Source organism: Periplaneta americana, chromosome 10, assembly GCF_040183065.1.
Source record: "Periplaneta americana isolate PAMFEO1 chromosome 10, P.americana_PAMFEO1_priV1, whole genome shotgun sequence".
Classification (NCBI taxonomy): domain Eukaryota; kingdom Metazoa; phylum Arthropoda; class Insecta; order Blattodea; family Blattidae; genus Periplaneta; species Periplaneta americana.
In genome coordinates this window covers 66,105,419-66,126,109 of record NC_091126.1, presented here as the reverse complement: position 1 = coordinate 66,126,109, position 20,691 = coordinate 66,105,419, and the positions used below count along the sequence as shown (strand labels likewise).

Below are 20,691 nucleotides of genomic sequence, written 5' to 3'. Positions count from 1 at the left end.
TAATCGAAACAAAGGCAGGTAGGTCTATTACACATACGAACAACGTAATTTTCACACCAAAAATAATATTACACCTTAACTTGCAAGGAATTATGTCTGAAGTGTCTCCTAATCATTGTTTTAAATTTTATTAATGCAATTACACTACATTTTAGAGAAATATATGTTACTTTTTATGCATTCCAATTAATTTATATGGCTGAAACGCCGCCCTTCGTGATCGGGTTAAGCAAGTCACATGGTATGCTTTACGGCCTGTATTAGATCACGATGCCAGTGACACAGTCTATTGTTCCTAGTACACACAGCGCTCCAAGCGGCTAGCAACTATCGCGAGAAATGCAAAAAATCATCCCAAGCTTCGCGACTGTATATACTAGACTGTGAAAATATGTAAACAGGATTCCGTATGTAGTGGCCCAGTTACCTTCATGTTTAGGACTTCATAACACAAAATATTTCCCAATTAATAAAATGAATAACAAAAATTTATTCTTATAAATAGATTCATGTACAATTTTTTTTTCAAATATGTACGAAGGATAAGATATTGCAACATATTTTCACATATATTTACAAAACAGTTTTCCAAATGTCTGTGAAGAAGACTGTATTGAAACTCACGATCGGTCTCTAGCAGTGTTACCAAAATAATCCTTTTCAGGTTGATCACCATTACAGTGTTCTCACGTAATCAAATAAAAGATGTTTTTACTGATGTCCACTTATGTCATTCCTATGGAATGACTTTCTGTTCATGGGATCTATGATGAAACACAAAGGAGATGCCTGCGTCCCAACACTGTTTCAGTACAAGATCCACCAATCCTCGCTTGTCAGCACAGTGGTTCCAACATGACAGATCAGATGTACAGTCAGTTCCTTCTGGAGGAGGTTTCACCTGTATTCTGTTGACACACCTTGTACAGCGAAATCTGGAATGAAATGAAATTATTCAAGAATACCAACATTCCTAAGATTTCTAACATTATATTGCTTGCAAAATATGCACACGATAACAGCACTGTAACAGAAATGTAAAAATAAAATGAATACATAAAAATAAATTAATGTAATTTAATTACACATACTTGCACATTATATATATGTTACAAAGGGATAAAATAATTTCTGTGTGAAGAAAAAATTTGTCCAATAAATTATTCGTGTTCACATTTCTTCAGGCCTGTTTCTTTCTTGAATCACAGCATTTCCATTACCACAGTTCACTACCAAATTAAATTATTAATCTCTCTCTATCTTAAGAATCTACAACACACAACACATAATATAAACGGAGAATTCCCCTTTAAAAATGATAGTTCTCCCATCTGCTTTCTGTTTAAGTAACCAGGAGACATTTAGCTTCTGAATAATTTTTGTGCGTAATTACCACTCTGCAGTGGACGAATTAAATACAGTTTCAATTTCATTTTCTACATATTAAAAATGAATAATTTAATCATTTTAACAAATTTTAAATAATCTTAGAATGTAGGCTTTCACGGCTGGTGTCAATAGGTTTGGTATTTTCCGGCTAAAGGGCCGTGGTCTGTTGGTAATACAACCAAACGTTGGGAAAAACGTAATACGGCGAACGCAAAGCTCTGCCCACGTCCCCTTTCCACTTTTCCCCTACAAGCTCACCACACACCGTAGTGGGAAAGAGTGGAAATAGGGGTTTAGGGTGGGGTGACATCTAGTGTAGGAAAGTGGAACAAAAAGAGTAACGACATCTACGAAGCAAAAGAGGAACTTCGTCCTGTCACTCTCTCTCTCCTCTCTCTCTTTCTCTCTCTCTCTCTCCAGCCTCTGTTCCTTGCTTAATGTCTCTCTCTTTTTTTTTTTTTTTTTTTTTACGACTTCGCAGGAGGGGAGATTCGATCCGAGAAAGTTCGTAACTAAACCTAAACGCATGCTTTTTGTTCACGCTTTAGACCTCTCGGCTACCGAGGCGAGTTGGGGGTAGAAGGGAAAATGAATCTATTTATGTTTAAGGGAACTGCCATAACGTATTGTAGAAGGGGACAATGACTGAATAGCGTGGGTAGAAACTGGTGGGCTTGTGAATGTCGCTTGGTAGGGGTTGACTACGGGGGTGGCTTCATTGTGTCCGTGTCCAACTTCGTGTACATACGTAAACACGTGTAGTGATGATCCGTACCGAAGACGTGTACTCATTACGAGTGTCCAACCTGTGGGAAAAAAAGCCTATTGTGTTACTTCGAGGACGTGCAAAGTTAACAGGTGAGTGTTGTTTAATGAAAACCACATTACATTGTGTTGTGTTGTGTCAGTACATGTTGTGGACAGTTGTCTAATGCGTATTGCATTGTGGTTGTGTACAGTTGTCTAATGCGTATTACATAGTGGTAGGCAGTGATCCATCAAAGCGGGACAGATAGTAGAGAGAGACTGTAGTGAGAGAGAGCATGCGAGCGAGATGCCAAGCGGAGCGGGTGGGGATAACTTCCCCTACTGGCGTTCGCCGTAATATGTTTTTGCCCAAACGTTTCGTCCACTACTCTGGTGGTACACGTGAGCGGAGAGATATGCTGTGTGTGTCAAGGACGACTAGTACTGAGACTGGTAGCATGTCAATATTTAAGGTGTGGGAGGGTTGTGGCTTATCATTGTCGCCACGGTCCACACCAGTGGCTTCAGTGTTCTGATTGGCTGTCACAGTGTCCAATAGGGATATCTTATGCAAAGTTTTACCGTTAGATGGCAGGAGCGTTCCATGCAGCACAACATGTTGTAGGGTTATATTATGTCATATGCTACAGTTGATTACGTTCTCCATCTTGTTGGTTTTCTGTGCGTGTCAAATTATATTTATAATTATTTTGTATAACCTAGTATATTTTAATATAATTCAGCATTTTCTTATATCATAATTTAATTTAAATTACAATATATAATAGCGTAAACTTGCATCATACTGAGCGATTCCCCTTAACAGATGGATGGAGAAATCTGCAGTATGCAGAATATAGATACGAGTAAACTGAATGTTCATGAACATAAATCAGAACTTTGAGAACGAGGTGCAGGAATGAAAAAATAGGAACTTTGTCGAAGATGAATATTACCTCTTTAATCATTAGTATTGTAAAAACAGGATATGCAGCCCCCAATGTGTCATTTTTTATAGGGAAGGGACTATCGAGTTTTAATTCCTCATATTTTTTTCTCTAATTGCAGAAAGATCAAATGCAATGTTTGATAAGATGATATAATATGATCGCAGTAGTATCACGATTATTCCTGTGTTTTGTAGGTTAAGAACATGCAGTTTTCAATACTATGTAGGATGATTTTGAAAATTTGAAGTAAAAACATGGTTTTAATTAGTTTACAGCACATTAAAAACATTATTCACGAAATGGATTTCACTATGGATCGTCCTGGATAATAGACATGCCAGTTAATCGAGAGTTTACTGCAGGCATAAAATGCTGGCTTAAACTACGGAGACTTCTAGAAATACTGAATATAATCTAAGCTAACATAGCTTGCTGTTGAAGTTGCATATGTTTTTATTAATTTTTCTTTTCCCTCCTCCAAAATGAAACTGGAGTCAGCAATTCCTTACTTGAAGTAGTTATGTTTAACTTTCGAGGCGCAATTTAATTGGTTAAATTTTTAAAGGTTTAAAGCATATATTCAGAATATTTCGGGACCTGAATGAAGACAAAAGGCTTTCCCTGGTTTTTAAATATAGGAACACAACAAAAATTTGGCATTTTGAGTTGTTTTTAAGAGTATTTATTGTACTAATACACTACGTAAATCCTCACTGTTTATATACCGGAAAACAAATGCACACACAAAGCGCATCCCTCAAAGTACACGCGCGCTATCTGCTGGTGCTAGTTCAGGATATCCCTATTGTCAGAGAAAGGGTTTGGTGTGTGTGCTTCTCAGTGCCGGGTACCAAGCTTTGTTGACCTTGAGTCCTTCTTCCTTACTCCTCATATGTCGGAGGAACTTAAAAAAAAAACATTGAAATAGAAATTCGTTCTATTAGTGCACAGTAATTGAGATGTGTGAAGGAGAGTCTCTTAATGATGATGTTAATTATGTATTACACAAAATGGGCAACACTTCCAGCAGCTACTGTGAAGAGGGTGGGTACTGAATATTATTAATGTAACATAAGACCTAAGTTTCAATCCAGCAAAGCACCAGGAATTTGTAGATGCAAGCAGTGGCAGTAGCAGCAAAATCTTGCAACTGGTCTGCCAACACAAACACCAGGAATTTTCACTGGGACTCAAGTATTATAACCGACCTGAAATATTCATAACTTAACAATATCGAAGAATAAACATTTTACTGGCAATGCTGCTAAATGCAGAAATTATCGATGATAACAATGACATCAACAACAATTTTAATAAAAACTTCATCAGTCAGTGTTATACTATAAAGAAGTGTCATCCTCAATAGGCTAGTGATTGCTGGCTTGATTATAGATTCAAGTATTATGCATTCATATCTGGACAAGAGTGATGGATTTTTCTAACAGAAAATTCAAAGTAAAATCTACACGAAAATTTTGAGCCCTGTATCAGAAAGTCTATGGCATATAAAAACCTTACAACAGTCGGCGGATTAAGGTACGGTCACACATCACTACTTTTGCTGCGCAACTTTTGTACTGCAGCTGCAAAAGTTGCGTGTCGTGTTCACACGTAAGCCAAAAGTAGCGCGCTGCACGCTACTTTTCGTGCTGCGCAACCAGAGTGCAGCAAAAGTTGCAACTGGAGGTTGTGAGTCTGTTCACACACAAAGCGCTACTTTTGCAGCCACAGTCATGCTGCAGATTTCCATCTCCGTGTTGACTTCTCAATATACATTTTGTGGTTATGTTCGCATTATTAAGAAACTCATGTGAAAGCTTCCTTATCTATTATTTGCTTTTCTGCCCTAACTAGTATTCAGAAATTGGCATTATTTTTACTATAAAGCTTTTAAAAACGCCTATATAATTAAATGATAACCAACACCATATTCACGTAATCAATGTTGGCAACCCTCCTGTTTGAAACTACGCTACAGAAAATTAAAAAAATGAATTATATCGTCAGCAAATATGCTCAGACTGTGTTGTGCATTTAATAACTGTTACAAATAATTAATTTCCATCACCTCTAACATTAAAATACATCCAAACAATAAAAGTATCATTGGCACATATGTGTGGCAACACTGGTCGCAACTGCAGCAAAAGTTTCAACAAAACTGATATCAAAAATGCTGCGGCTGCAACCCTGAGAACCCTGCTCACACGTCGCTACTTTGAAGCTGCGCGCAGCATGGAAAAGTAGTGAGCAGCAGGTTCGGCAGCCGCTACTTTTCAGGTTGCACCATTGTTCACACGTCGCAGTACGAGAGTTGCGCAGTTTTTTCTACTGCAGCGCTGCAAAAGTAGCGACATGTGATCGTACCTTTAATGTCACAAAGGAAGTTCTCAAAACAACCATTCTATCATAATTCACATTTCTTACTTTTAGGTACAGAAGGCTCTGCTAGTTGAATTCCGATGATGCCTTGTGATATTAGAAAGTAGGTATGATATGAAAATCTTTCCACCAATACTTTGGTACTGCAGTTTTCGTAGATAATCAGTTTCACAGATCTCTTCAATATTCTGTAGCTAACAATAACTGAATACTGTATATGCATGTATGCATAAGATGCAAAAGGGAAGAGGAGGAAAGATATTTAAAGCAGCTTACTTGCTATGGGTGTCACTAAGTGTGTCTGTTTCTAACTTGAAGAGATCCCGAAGATCAGCCAGTGAAAAATGTCTTGCAACATCCTCTTCATTGTCTACAACACTAGAACTCAGGGCCTTCTTATGTGCTTGTCGCTGGAAAATCTTCTCTTCTATCGTCCCAGTCTGCAAAAGAACAATTTTTCACGTCAACAATTTAAATATGACAATGCATTTCGCCCAAAATTACACCTCGAAATTTCAAATTACAGTCCCAAAAAGCCAGCCAGGTCCATGTTAAGATGTAAGTTTGAGAACTGCAGAATACCGCTTACAACTGGTTTATATTTGACTGGTCAGAGAACATCTGACAAGTTAGAGCTTCATATCGAATGTTCAACCTTCAACTGGTTTACCTTAATGTTTTGCAGGCTAGACAGGACACTGACATTTTCTGAGTACACAAACGGAGTAACAATTGAAGGAAATTTACTATGTGCAATTTAAAAAATTTATTTGCTTGATACAGGCATACAATTGATTGGAGCGTCAATATACTTCTCTTTCTAACTAATATATAAATGAACAGACAGACACTGGTAACAACAAAGGAAATAAGTGTAATGCATAATATGAAGTCTGGTGTGTAAAGAAATACAAGAATAGAATAAATTAAAATTACTTATTAAATAGAAGAGCAAATAAGTACATGCATTCTATTGTTATGTTTACACTTTAAACTCAAAATGTATACCTCTAAAACAGTAGTTGTTAATATATAATTCCTTTTAATTATTCCAAGCAGATGCATTATTATTTCATTAATAAATCATTTTTTAAGAAGATATAGTGTTATTAACAAAAAGAAAAATATTCTCAAACTCTAATGCTTGTACATTCATGATACATGTTGTTACTCTTGATGATACCCAACTGCAATATCTGATGAATGAATTAATCAATCAATGAATAAATTAATAAATCAATTAATTAATTAATGAACAGATCAGTGAATCAAAGAATCAATCAATGAATCCATGGATGAATGAATCAATGAGTCGATGGTTGGTAATTGATTGAATGTAGTGAGAGAGGAAGAATTATCAATTAAATGGTAGGCCTACACGATGATAAATGCGTCCTTACAAGGGCATGACTCAATGTGGTTTGCCTTTGCCGTCCACCCACAAAGAGTGAGAAACAACTCGAATACTCGTTGAACCGAACACTGAGACATTCCAGGAGACGGAAGAAAAAAATTATGGTTTATTTAACGACGCTCGCAACTGCAGAGGTCATATCAGCATCGCCGCTGTGTCGAAATTTTGTCCTGCAGGAGTTCTTTTACATGCAAGTAAATCTACTGCCATGAGCCTGTAGCATTTAAACACACTTAAATGCCATCGACCTGGGCCGGGATCGAACCCGCAACCTCGAGCATAGAAGGCCAGCGCTATACCAACTACGCGACGAGACGGAAGAGCTTTGCATACTGACTACAGCACCAGGTGTTCAATAGCAATATATAATTTCTATTTTCGTAACAGGTTTTGCACAACTTTAATCTGAGTGACAATCTGAGACATGTATACCTTTGCCAAGTTAATAAAAAATCTACTCTTATACATATAAGGCTCTAAAGTCTCTACAACCCAAAGAGTTTTAACAGCAGACATCACTTAATCATCATCATCATCATCCAAACATGTATTAGACCAGGTGGTCTGTTACGGTCTCACATCAGTTCAAGTGATAGTGATGCGAAAACAGCCTCTCCTATCCAAGTCATCTTCACTTTCCAGTGGTCACCCTGTTCTTACAAATGAGACTTTGACGAACTGAGAATCAGTGGTGTAACTATACAGTGAAACCTCTCTTTACGGACACTCCTCATATACGGACAGATTTTTATGTCCCAACTGACATACTGTAATAGCCTAAAGAAATAATGATAAATTAAATTCTCGTCTACGGACACTCTTAGGCACGGACACAGACAGGTGTTTCACAGTCCTAAAGCTTGCTTTACCTCTTGACTGCGGACAGAACTTGGATTTCAAGACCTAATGTGTTACAATAACGGAAAATTTAGTTTTGAGAACTGTACAGAAATTCCTTAACATGAAAGAAGACAATAAGGGTCTTGTAGGCTACCACTAGCCTAGCTGGCTACACCTTGTTGTTAGGTGGAAGCAGGTGGATAATCAAAATCATAAAATTTAACCTGTCTGATGGGGCCAAGGTTTTCGCGATCGTGAAATTGTATTCGAGAGATGATGGGGTTAGCAGGATTATTCTCTTCACTTCAATCGGTTGTTGTGTTTCGAGAGTCATGACACCTGAATGTAAAGATTAAGTTGAAAACTGTAAATTACAGTACTGCATAACTGTAGACCTAGAATAAAATTGCAGGGCACAGTACCGTATTTTTCTTTTTCAGTTTTATCTACTGTAGTTCAGAGTTGCAAAGAATTTACTGTAGTACTGTATACTGTATTTAGAATTAAACTACAGTAATATATTTCATTTAAAGCGTGAAGGGATACATAATGCATATTATAAATTTACTGTTAGATTGGGGAGCCTCCCTCCCAATAAAGGACACCTTCCAGATGCGGACAGATTGTTACGTCCCTTCGATGTCCGTAAATGAGAGGTTTCACTGTAATATCCAAAACAAAGGAACTGCTGTTCTCCAAGCCTGTCTAGAGGCTTAAAGGTAGCAACCCTACTGCTAGAGTTGCTCCTTATGTTGGCCAGCACCCCACTGGGAGGACTTTTACTTGCTTTCAAGCCTCACAACTGACATCACTTAATAAGCATTATAATTAAAGCTAAGTAGAAAATGAACTGAAGAAGTCAACCCGTAAACACGTTTTGGTGTTTCGATACATGACAAGAGCCCAATTTTCCGACTGTAAGCATTTCAAGTGTTAAGACTTTCAGTTCTGAATGAAGTTGTATTCATTAGGTCTTCTGTTATTTTTTTTTTTTTTTGTAAATTTCGCTCTACTTCACAGTTTGCAGGACAATAATGCAAATTCAAATTATATTTAAGCCCAACTTCTACTAGATTCATCAATATCTAACATATTAAACTCTGGATATGTTATTTTCTGTAAGAAAAAATAACAAGTTACTGAAAACAAGTGCCCTAATTTGACAGAGAACTGCTATATGAATGTGACAGAAATGTTTGTGGTGCACATTTTAAAATTAAATGACAAAAGCGCATCTGTAATATATAGCCAGTCAGATACAATGGGACTTGACCAGTATCAAAGTCTCAAACTATGCAGAAAATACAGCCAGAATATTTTTTGTGCCAGTGAAATGAGTACTTGCTACTGGCATACTTCAGGGGTAACGAGCTTGTCTTCGGTCCAAGGATGCACTCAGATGTGTGTTTGAATCTTGCTTGGTTATATAAGATTTTGGGATTTTCCCCCGAGGTTTTCCCCATTGTGAGAGAATGTCAAGAAATCCATACCAAATTCTTGGTCTCATCTCACTATCACAAATTGCACCAGTAGTAGAGACCTCATAGTTGATACAGCATCATTAACCCTAGCATTACCAAGGTTGGGAAAAAATTGCCCACCCTTTTTATTACCGATCTAAAATTTTTTGCAATTTATAAATGAAATCTGACAGTTTTTACTCTCCCTCTATTTGTTTCTAACATGATAAAGTATAAATGTACACATCTGTTCTGTTTTAGATTTGAAATATAACAGACTAATAACTTAAGTATTTGTTCGTGGGCAGATTTTACCCACCCTTGGTATTTCATGTGACCTACATTTTTAAACATTTCCAAGTTTGAATTCTGTGATTTTTGTCCATTGTTGTAACTGTTTTCAGTGCAGTTAAAGTCGTTGATTTTTACAATTCTTCACTTTGCCAGGTTTTTGCAGTGTGAAAGTTTGAGTTAGTAAATTGGTAATTTATTGGTGTTTATTCAAATCTAGTTGTATTCAGGGATACAAAACATGACTTGTTTTAGGGATAATAGTAGGCCTAATGTTTTGGGTGAAAGTGAGATTATAGTGTTATTGGAAACTGTTTTACCGGCGGAGTTGGAGAAAGAAAGTGGCAGTGAGAAATATAATACAGAACTGGTTGGTGAAGGTGAATCAAGTTCTATTTGAAGTTCTAGCTGTCAACAAGAAAACTGTTCACAATGCCACCAAAACGAATACCACATGTGGAAATTGTGAACTTAACTTATGTAAAAAAAACATTCCAATACTAAAACTGAGTGTGCTGGAGCATTTTGCTAAATAAAAATGACGTAGAATCACTGGAATGAGAAACTAATGTGTATTTTTTAAAGTCATGTACAAATTTTTGGTGATAAAATTTAATTGAATGGATTGCAAATCTTTGAAAAAGAAGGTAGTTGTTCAGTTATAATAAAATAACACAATTTTTTGTTACATTATAAGTAATATATTTTAATTTAAATTGGTGGCAATTCTTGGCCAACCTTGGTAATCCACATCACAAGAAATATCTTGATAATGCTAGGGTTAATGAACAGATAAAAAGTGGCTACTCTTAACAATTTACTCATTATGTCACAAGTAATCATTTGAATTTGCATTGCTCTATTTTCAGATTTGTAACTCTTCTTGTCAGTTTATACATAACACTACATGACATGACATAATGTATTATATATATTATTTTATATGTGTGGACTTCGGTCCTACGTTCATAGACTCTATGACGTAGTGCAGAGGGCGGCCACTAGAGGGAACCCAAGAGTTGGAACTTAAACTGAGACGATTCTGTCCGACACCGGGATGGGTATCTGGTGTGGCTTAGTGGATAAAGCATCAGCACATAGAGCTGAAAACCCGGATTCAAGTCCAGGTGCCAGAGAGAATTTTTCTCCGTTCCATTACTCTTTCATCGTATAATGTATTATGCCACTGATGTTAGAATGCTAGGTAAGAATCTTAATTAGCAAAATGAAATGTTATGTAGACAAGGAACGGCCAGTAAATTTTTCCTGGAGTCCTCTTATTCATGCACAGGGGATCTTTCATATGCCATAAATTTACAGGAGACCCTTAGCTTTACTTCCATTTTGAAGCAAGCTATGTGCTGACTGTTAAGTATGGAACAACTCCATTTCTTTCCAGCTTCATGTTTCTACGTTTTTGTAGCATCTAGTGCAATGTTATCTATTTTTTGGTAATTTTTCCGAAAATAAGGTTTTATGACATAACTGTCTTTCAGTATACAGTAGAACATTGTAAAGAATTGAAATCAAAGATGTACAAAGACAGTAAAGGTGATTACTTTCATGTGATGCATCCCTGGGTAGTGAAAAATGATCTGTAGATCTGATAGATATGATATATTTATTCTGGCTACAAGTTTCTAAATGGAATACCACTGAAAGAAGAAAATTTTATAGAACATTACAGCTTACACATAGAAGTCTATATATGTAGCACTGTTTGCGCTGTCCATCTCTCCAGACTCTCGCCATGGCTTGGTCATCATTTGCAGGATTCCAGTCGGGATCAAACATGACTAGTCTATTGGCACCGATTAGATTGAGACCACAGCCACCTGCTTTAGAACTCAACATGAAAATGAAGTCCGAACTGAGAGGGTCATTGAATTTCTCAACCACCTGTAACAAATGCAGAGATGTATGAAACTACTGCCTCTACTACAGCCAAAATAAAAGAGAAATTCAAATTAAATACAGTAAAACTACTATACATTCTTATTTAAAATGTAAAAAATTATCTTACAAACACTGATCTGACAAGTTTGCTCCATATTAGTCTTAAATGGGGATGGAAATTCGGTTGCAATATCCTGTATGTGAAAAATGTTATTTCAATAGTGGAAGTCTTTATGAAGGCGCCTTCACATGTATTGCTATTCAAGGACATTCTACCAAATGTCTCTCTCCTACCAGAGCCAGTGCTGACCGAATAGAACACCTGGGTCAAAGCAGCAATCTACTATGAAACATAAAGTTTGCTCAATAACTTCTTGTGGCATCGAAGCAGCTGCAGCTGCTCAGGGACGACTGGATGAAATTCGCCATGGAGAATACAGAAAAACATGTGGTGTATTGCCACAAACAACAGTAAAATTTTGTATTCCACAAATTGTATTTTTAGTCAAATACAGTATAGGAGAAGATTGCACAAAAAATAATTACTTCTTTGTACATAAATTGCACCTAAAATGGGATATTTGCTAAAATTAAAATTATTAATTTTATATAAATTCCTAAAAGTCCTAAATTGGATTTTATAAAGTCCTAAATCTCTCTCTCTCTTTTTTTTTTAAACCTAAAAATTCGTTCCCTACTAATAACATCTGAAATAGCATTTGAAGACTATATGGGGAGAACAAGTCAAGTCAATCTAGTAAAATTTTCACATGAGGAATTTATAACTTCATAGTTAAGCCAACTTTGAGCCTATAATACAGTACATAAATTTATAAATTATAACACGTATCCTTTAAAGAATGTACATTTATTTTAAGAAAATCTTAGCTGCTTAGAGCTAAGGCTGATTGATATACTGTACTATAGTCCCGACGCTGTTATTTCCAGCATGACTCCGCCCCTTTGCTTACGTCTTAGAAAGTAAAGGCTCTATAAAGTCTACTAGTAGTAGGTAGGTAGTATCGTTTGCCATTTTTGTTCTCACATTGCCGAGCTACCATACGAGGAATCTATTTGCCACACCGTTAAACATTATCATGTCGTAGCTCCTATGATAATAAATCAAACGCAATGTAATTCAGCAAATAATTGAGCGGCAAATAACGTCTTCGTGTGCTTTCTGCGAACGCCAAAAAAAGAGCTAAAATGGCTGGCGATTATATTAAGTATTTATCGAGCCTTAAGAAATGAATCACAAGACGCACACGTTTAAATGTAGCCGACCTCCAACGCGATTGGCTGCCGGAAATTAGAGCGATGGGACTATACATTTCAAACTTCAATCCAGAAGATTTTGCAACATTGAATTACTTTGTTCTTCCAGTGTGATCTTCATTTAATAACATGTGATTATTTTACGAAAAGAAAGTTATTTTGGACTGCTTGTTCCTAAAAAATAAACTATGTCCTCGAATTGTGATAACTGTTTCATAATTTGTTCAGTTCCGTAACAGTGTGTTACCAAAATATTTCACTGTTTCTAAAATAGTAACATCATCATTAAGGGACATAAAATTGGTGGGGAAACCATCAGCAGCTTCGAATTTCCATTAAATTCAAAGTTGGCCGCAACTTAACAATGAACACAAGCTGCATTTTTGCATTCTTACATGTTCACAGCAAACCTAATTTCGAGAAAAATTGATTCAGAACATATATATGAAGTTTAGTATCTCCTGAGGTTTAAAATACGATTGTATAAGTGCAAAAAATGTATAACCAATTAAATTAACATGTAAGTATAGGAAATTTGCTGCAACATAAAAAATAACGTGCAATTGTAAAAAATGTAAAAGTGTGACACATATAAAAGAAGTTTTTACAAAGATACTGAGGAACAGATATACAGCAAGTCAGCTTATCGGCTCAGTTAGCGAATTTTTTTCAAGTTTAACAAGGCCTCTCAGAAGTGCTGATAATGGAGATATCATTAACTAATGCTTAATAATGTCTGCAAAATAATTTTGGCCTAACCTAATGAAAATGTATCAGTCAGTTGTCATGTCATACAGCACTGAGATGCAGAAATAAGCATGTTTTGCTTATGGAGCGTATAAGTTGATTTATGAGCAGATAAAAATAAAAAGTAAATCCATGGTGCTACAGCCCATGAAGGGCCAAGACCAACTAGCCGGCTGCTGACCTCACGTCCACATGCCAAAGCAAAGGTGGACGATCATCCATCTAGAATGGAGGTATTGTGTGGTTAGCACGATGATCCCCCTAGCCATTATAGCTGGTTTGTGAAACCGGATTTTCGCTATCTATCGTAGCTCCCAAAGTGCATCACAATGCTGGGTGGGCACCAGTCCCATACACTGGCCGAAATTTCATGAGAAAATTTCTTCCCTCATGAGGATTCGAACCAGGGCACATTCAGTAATGCGAGTACTAGGCAGGATGCCTCAGACCACAACACCACGGCGTGGGACTTATGAGCAGATATGTGCTTGAAATGTATTGTAATATTATTTTTATTAAGAATTTAGCATTAAAAATCCGTCACTCATTTGATCACATTTGTATGTTAGTGATAATATTGCAGTTCATGTATTACATTACTTCCTTGAGCTTTAAAACACTCCATGTCATAAAATTATATAATGCAGCGAGCTTGCAACTGAAAGCAGAACTGTGGACTCACCTTGCCAGCGAGGCAAGAGCACACTCGTAAGGGCAAAGCATGCACAGGTCTGCTCTAGAGTATGCCTTATAATAACTAACAATAAAATTAGGCTACTCTAATAACAATAATGACAAAAGTCTGTAATTACATTGTTTGCATCATAAGACTCATTACGCCTATATTTTATTGACATCACTGATTTAAATATTAAATTTCAAACAGAGTTACACTGTTATATCACAAACAGTTTAATAGAATCAGTAAAGTAATGTTACTATTATATTGTAAAATTACACAGTCATATATGTAAAAAATTGCGAGCATTGAAGGGTTAAAGAAAGGATAAGCAAAATTTACCCCTCACTGAACATTATCTTCACCATCATCTCATCTCAGGTATAAACTAAATCACTCATACAGGTGCGCTTAACTCAATGGAATTCATCATACTGCCAAGCCACCAGAAGCCACGCAAGAATACTAGTAAGTCAAATATTAATAAACAATGAATGAAGACCCTGCCTTGGTAGCTCAGTTGGCAGAGAACTGGCTTATGATAACTGCAGAGCTGGTTAGATTTCTGGTGATGGTAGAGTTGTATTTGTGCTGAAAAAAGTCGAGGTTTCTGAGGGTATTTCTAGGGTTTTCTCATATCCATCTGTCACTCTTCATTTCAAAAGTATTCATCCGAAACAGTGCAACATGATGTGTTATTGTGAATGGCATAAGGATGGGATCATTCTGAAGAGGCATAGGGGAGGGAGTGAAAGTCCACTCTAGTGGAATTACACATCATACAACTCAAATAATACACAAATTCCAGGTTCGAATATTCACTGAAAATTAAAGTTCGTGCAATTTTCGTAATGTGGCAACACTGACGATCAGAACATAATTAAATAAAGTGTGTGGATTTTTTATTAAAACACATCACACAACACAAATAATACACTTTATTTTAGATTTGAATATTCTCGAAAATGAAAGTTTGTGTGGACTTCCTAATGTGGCAACACTGGTGGTCTGAACATAACTAAATAAACATGAAAACTGTCTGGATTTTCTTTACTAAAACACATCACACAACACAAATAATACACTAATTTTAGGTTTGAATATTCACTGAAAATGAAAGTTCTTGGGAACTTCCTAATGTGGCAAAACTGCCGGTTCAGATTGCGGCAATGTGGCAGATTCAAAATTTTGTTTTGGTCCAGCCAAAAGTGCAGTTGTTTTGGTACTGCCGCTTATTTGGGTGCTGATTGCGAGGGATTTTACTGTACTTTGGAAAGACAAACATGATTTACAACAGTAACCTGCTTCTTACCTTACCGGTATACATAATGTATTTCTAACGAGAAGCAGTTTTACATATGTACTCGTGACAGCATTTTCACATCTGTTCTCATGGCGCAAGTGACCGATGCGGTACTCAACATAAAACAAACGCATGAATTGTTCGAGTCTCAGTGTCTCATTTTATCATTTCTTTATTAAAGAACGGTAAATATAACCCTGGTTTAATTAGTTTTTAATATATATTATAAATGTATGGTGTCTGCTCTCTTCACGAAATCAACAGATCAAAGTATTAAATCGCCTGCTTTATGAGACAAATACGAAAATTAGGACAAAATGTCGTGTTTTTGTAAGTTACATTATGTTGATGGTATAATTATCATTATTATTATGATTATTATACTTCAGAAATAAATGACAAAATAAATAATTAACCTATTACAAAAGAGAAGTGACTTAAATATGAAATGAATGAATGAATGAATGAATGAATGAGTAAATAAATAATAAATAAACAAATAAACAGTAAGTGGGGTAGTCATTAAGATTCAAACCATTACCAGTACTAGCTTGAAAGCTTTTAATTTCCAAGTCAAACATCTTGGTTATGAGCTACCACAATGTTTGTGGCAGTTGCCTCATTTAGTGATACAATATATTAAAAAAATAAGAGTAACACATTGCTCTAAGAGGTTCGACCCATTTTCACACAAACATTCACATGTAAACCCCACTGTAAATGAAGTGAGCCAAGTTGGAGAAAGACAACTTTTTCAAATACAAGACTTCAGCAAGTTTTACTGTCCTAAGCTGTACAGTACATAGGTGACAAATATTTATTAGTGTTATTATTATTATTATTATTATTATTATTATTATTATTATTATTATTATTATTATTACACTGTAACTCATTACTACTAATATTTACAAACTTTAAATGTTCCGGCGGGGAAATACTGCACAACTTGGGCTAATAACGACTTTTTTTCACATGAATTGGAGACTTTTACTCCCCCACCCCCCATTCTCTCTTTCTCTCTCTCTCTCTGTCACTTTAACTGGTAAGTATTAAAAAAGAAATTCATTCAACATTACCAATTTATTAAAAAGGAAATTCATTCAACATCACCAATTACGCATAGTAATACAGCAATTTATTGCTTACCTACCTGTTTCATAATCCACTTTAATATTTCATGAGAAAACCCATTAGAGTCATGGCCAGCATTATCATAAGGAATTTCTTTTACAGTTTTCCTAACTGAGCTTCTTTCAATACAAGAGAAAGGTAAATACAGTAACTTGTTCTTAATATGAAGTACTTCTCAGAACAATGACTCGACATTAAATCTCAGACTAAACAGTAAAATATAGTGTGTACAAAAGTATAGTACTGATATAACAGTTCTTATTATTACTTTTCCGCAATACATATACTGTAAGTTTTTGAAAGAAGATATTGCTTCCCATTTCCACTTTGGGCAGATTCCGCAATATTACAAAATAAATAACACCGTATGTCTATTGAAAGGGAAAAGGAACTGGGCACCCTACCCCTTATCTCCTGGCTTAATTGCCTCATGAGTGATGCCTTATTGGTGTCACTTATGAGATTCAGATCTGTCTTCGGACAGTTGACTAAACAACAACGTCTATTCTACCTGCAGGGACCAGAGCATTTGTTTGGAGTGGACAAGCTTTCCCCTTATTCTCGTTCTGCCCTAAACAAATTTCACTGTATCATAACTTTTACTCAAAATGGTTACACACCTTTGCTCTTTTCTTGATGGTCATTGTTCCATCCAGTCGAACATACTGGTAACCACGATGTTTGCTTAATCTCTCAAACAAATCTAATGTCTGTGTGTAATTAGACACCAACACTATTTTGTCCTGTGTTGTTGCCTTAATTACTGCCAGTAAACAGTCCAGAACAGCCAACTTTCCTGATAATTCTGGCAATATCACTTTCCTGCAACAAAATCATTCAATAATATAATTATGTGATTACAGTTTTCACATCGAAATTAAATAAAAAATGTTAAGTTTTAGTTCAGTAATGCTATGTAACAGTTGGATATTTATGAAGACCATATAGTTATAAAAGCATTTCACCTATTCAAATATTCATTATTCTGACCGGATTTTTGTGTCTTGCAAAATTCACCGACCCCCAATAGGGGAGCCAACATGGCAAACAATAATATCAATCTTGTCACTTTCAGCTGTCATAATAACAGTAATGCACCCATTTTTAATGGACCTAATGAATCAGAGAAGGAAAAGAGATTCTAGTTAGCTACTGGGGACAACATTTCGAAGTTTCCTATTTGCCTCTTTTCTCAGCTCTCAACATGTCAAGCAAAATATCTATTCCACGGTTTGTTTCTAAAGTATCAAGCAGTTCACAACTAATTCATGGGCTCTTCTTAACTGGTATCAGCTTGATGCATATTCTCAGTTTATTCACCATATACAAGTACATCAGCGATCATAAATTGCTCTGGATCAACATGATCATGAATCGTCATTTTCTTTATCAAACCAGTTTCGAAGGCAATGCTGCATAAACTGTACAATCATGTAGCATGGGTGGAATTGATGATAGCGAAATGGTATTTTGGCGAGATGCACCCGAGGAATCACCATGGTATTAACTGACATTCGCCTTATGGTTGAAGAAAACCTCAACAATAAAAAAAAAAAAAACAAGAAATCAGCCAAATTGTGATTCAAATCCACACCTGGGCGCAGCTTCAGAGCATAAGTCAGGTTTGTTATACCTGTAATATGGTGGTGGGATCAATATGTTCTCATTCTTCTCCAACAGAGGTCTCATTTATTATTGGTGTGACATATATTACCAAAATTTGACAGCAGAATACATGTGTGTCTAAAGAGAGGTTTGCTGTCATTCATATTTATGAACAAAGAGGTCTATTACGTGGAATAAATAAATTAAATGAGTCTAAAGGTTTTACTTGCTAATCCCATGGAAGCCATTATGGATGCTATAATGACTCATTTCTTCCAACCCTTTTCTTCTGAAGATCACAGACTGAATCTTCGAAACAAGTATATTATTTTAATGTACCGAAGTACATATGATATTTCCACGCAGATATTCTGCATCATCATATGATGAAAGAGTAATGGAACGGAGAAAAATTCCCTCCGGCACCGGGATTTGAACCCGGGTTTTCAGCTCTACGTGCTGATGCTTTATCCACTACGCCACACCGGATACCCATCCCGGTGTCGGACAGAATCGTCTCAGTTTAAGTTCCAACTCTTGGGTTCCCTCTAGTGGCCGCCCTCTGCACTACGTCATAGATGTTTATGAATGTAGGACTAAAGTCCACACATGTGCTGAGGTGCACTCGTTATGAGTGACTAGTTGGGCGGGATCCAATGGAATAAGCGCCGTCTTAAATCACGAAGTGATTTACGCATATCATACATATTATTTTAATGTACCGAAGTACATATGATATTTCCTTGCAGATATTCTGCGTCATCATACGATGAAACAGTAATGGAACGGAGAAAAATTCCCTCCGGCACCGGGATTTGAACCCGGGTTTTCAGCTCTATGTGCTGATGCTTTACCCACTAAGCCACACCGGATACCCATCCTGGTGTCGGACAGAATCGTCTCAGTTTAAGTTCCAACTCTTGGGTTCCCTCTAGTGACCGCCCTCTGCACTACGTCATAGATGTCTATGAACGTAGGACCGAAGTCCACACATGTGCTGAGGTGCACTCGTTATGAGTGACTAGTTGGCCGGGATCCGACGGAATAAGTGCCGTCTTAAATCACAAAGTGATTTACGCATATCATACATATTATTTTAATGTACCAAAGCACATATGATATTTCCATGCAGATATTCTGCGTCATCATACGATGAAAGAGTAATGGAACGGAGAAAAATTCCCTCCGGCACCGGGATTTGAACCCGGGTTTTCAGCTCTACGTGCTGATGCTTTATCCACTAAGCCACACCGTTCCATTACTCTTTCATCGCATGATGATGCAGAACATCTGCATGGAAATATCATATGTACTTCGGTACATTAAAATAATATATATGATATTATGCTAAATCACGAAGTGATTTAAAATGGCGCTTATTCCGTCAGATCCCGGCCAACTAGTCACTCATAACGAGTGCACCTCAGCACATGTGTGGGCTTCAGTCCTATGTTCATAGACATCTATGACGTAGTGCAGAGGGCGGCCACTAGAGGGAACCCAAGAGTTGGAACTTAAACTGAGATGATTCTGTCCGACACCGGGATGGGTATCCGGTAAACCCAGGTTCAAATCCCGATGCCGGAGGGAATTTTTCTCTGTTCCATTACTCTTTCATCTTCGAAACAAGGTTTGGATGTTTCATAAGAAACACAGATTTCCAACTAAACTTTCTCATGGATAACTGTCATTGCTTCCTCCTACCTTTACACCAATCGAAATAATTAAATATTTAGTACTTTTATATTCTCAAATGCAGTTAGTGAAAAATCTTACCCTGGATTATATTTCTCTGGCAGAAGAGACAATGCACCTTCGAAACCATCTTCACCAGCTTGCACTTTCTCAAAGACAAGATCTGGGTGATTGCACAGCTTCTTCAATGTTGTAATAGAGGATAAGGCAGATAAGCTAACTTTACCACCGCCTTCTCCTGAAACAAGATATTTTCAAATTAGAAAACTGTATTTAAATTTAAAACAATGTTCTCAGTCTTAAAGACATAAACAACTTCCAATATGCGTACTTCTATCTGTTATTGCAATTAAACACAAAAACAGTTAAAACTTCATTATAGTGGGATTTAGTAAAAATCATGAAAAGACTCTTTGTGTCAAATACTTGCAAAATACTCATCACTACCAATCCTTCTTTCCATTTTGGTACATGTATCTGGTAGTAATTCATTACACAATGTCCACAGATAAATCTGTGATACCATGAATTTCACATAACCTGCTGGGAACCATTAACAGAAATGTTTACATGATTTCTACTTTTATATAAAAGAGGACACTGCTAGGGGATATAGACAGCACTATGTGATTTGAAAGGAGTTGTAGGTGAACGACACATTGCAATGATCAATTTCAACAGCATTAATTACTAGATTGTCAAGCTTTTTTTTTCTTTGTAAAATATAAGCTTGTTAGGAATGACGGGTTTATTTCAGTTCCCATCTTGAGGAAGTCATATTTAAAACTTTTTCATCTTCCATAAGAATCAACTGCCTTCAAATGGATTTGAATCCTTGATACTTGCAAAACTCTGAGTACTGGAACAAACATTAACTGATATGT

At 36.4% G+C, this 20,691-nt stretch overlaps 1 protein-coding gene and 1 non-coding gene across 2 annotated transcripts in view; both read right to left on the bottom strand.

Moving 5' to 3' along the window:
* Positions 1–470: 470 nt before the first annotated feature.
* The window catches only part of okr (DNA repair and recombination protein RAD54-like okr), a 57,207-nt gene continuing 36,986 nt past the window's right edge, over positions 471–20,691 (bottom strand). Inside the window, exons 9-13 of the mRNA XM_069837630.1 lie at positions 19,889–20,045; positions 17,128–17,329; positions 11,166–11,372; positions 5,745–5,908; positions 471–935 (exon numbers count right to left, since the gene is read on the bottom strand). Of these exons, the coding sequence (XP_069693731.1) occupies positions 737–935; positions 5,745–5,908; positions 11,166–11,372; positions 17,128–17,329; positions 19,889–20,045 (929 nt within the window). The 3' untranslated portion in view covers positions 471–736. The remainder of the gene's footprint in view (positions 936–5,744; positions 5,909–11,165; positions 11,373–17,127; positions 17,330–19,888; positions 20,046–20,691) is intronic.
* On the bottom strand, positions 18,913–18,984 carry TRNAY-AUA (transfer RNA tyrosine (anticodon AUA)). The gene has a single exon. It is a non-coding gene; the product is annotated as a tRNA-Tyr (tRNA).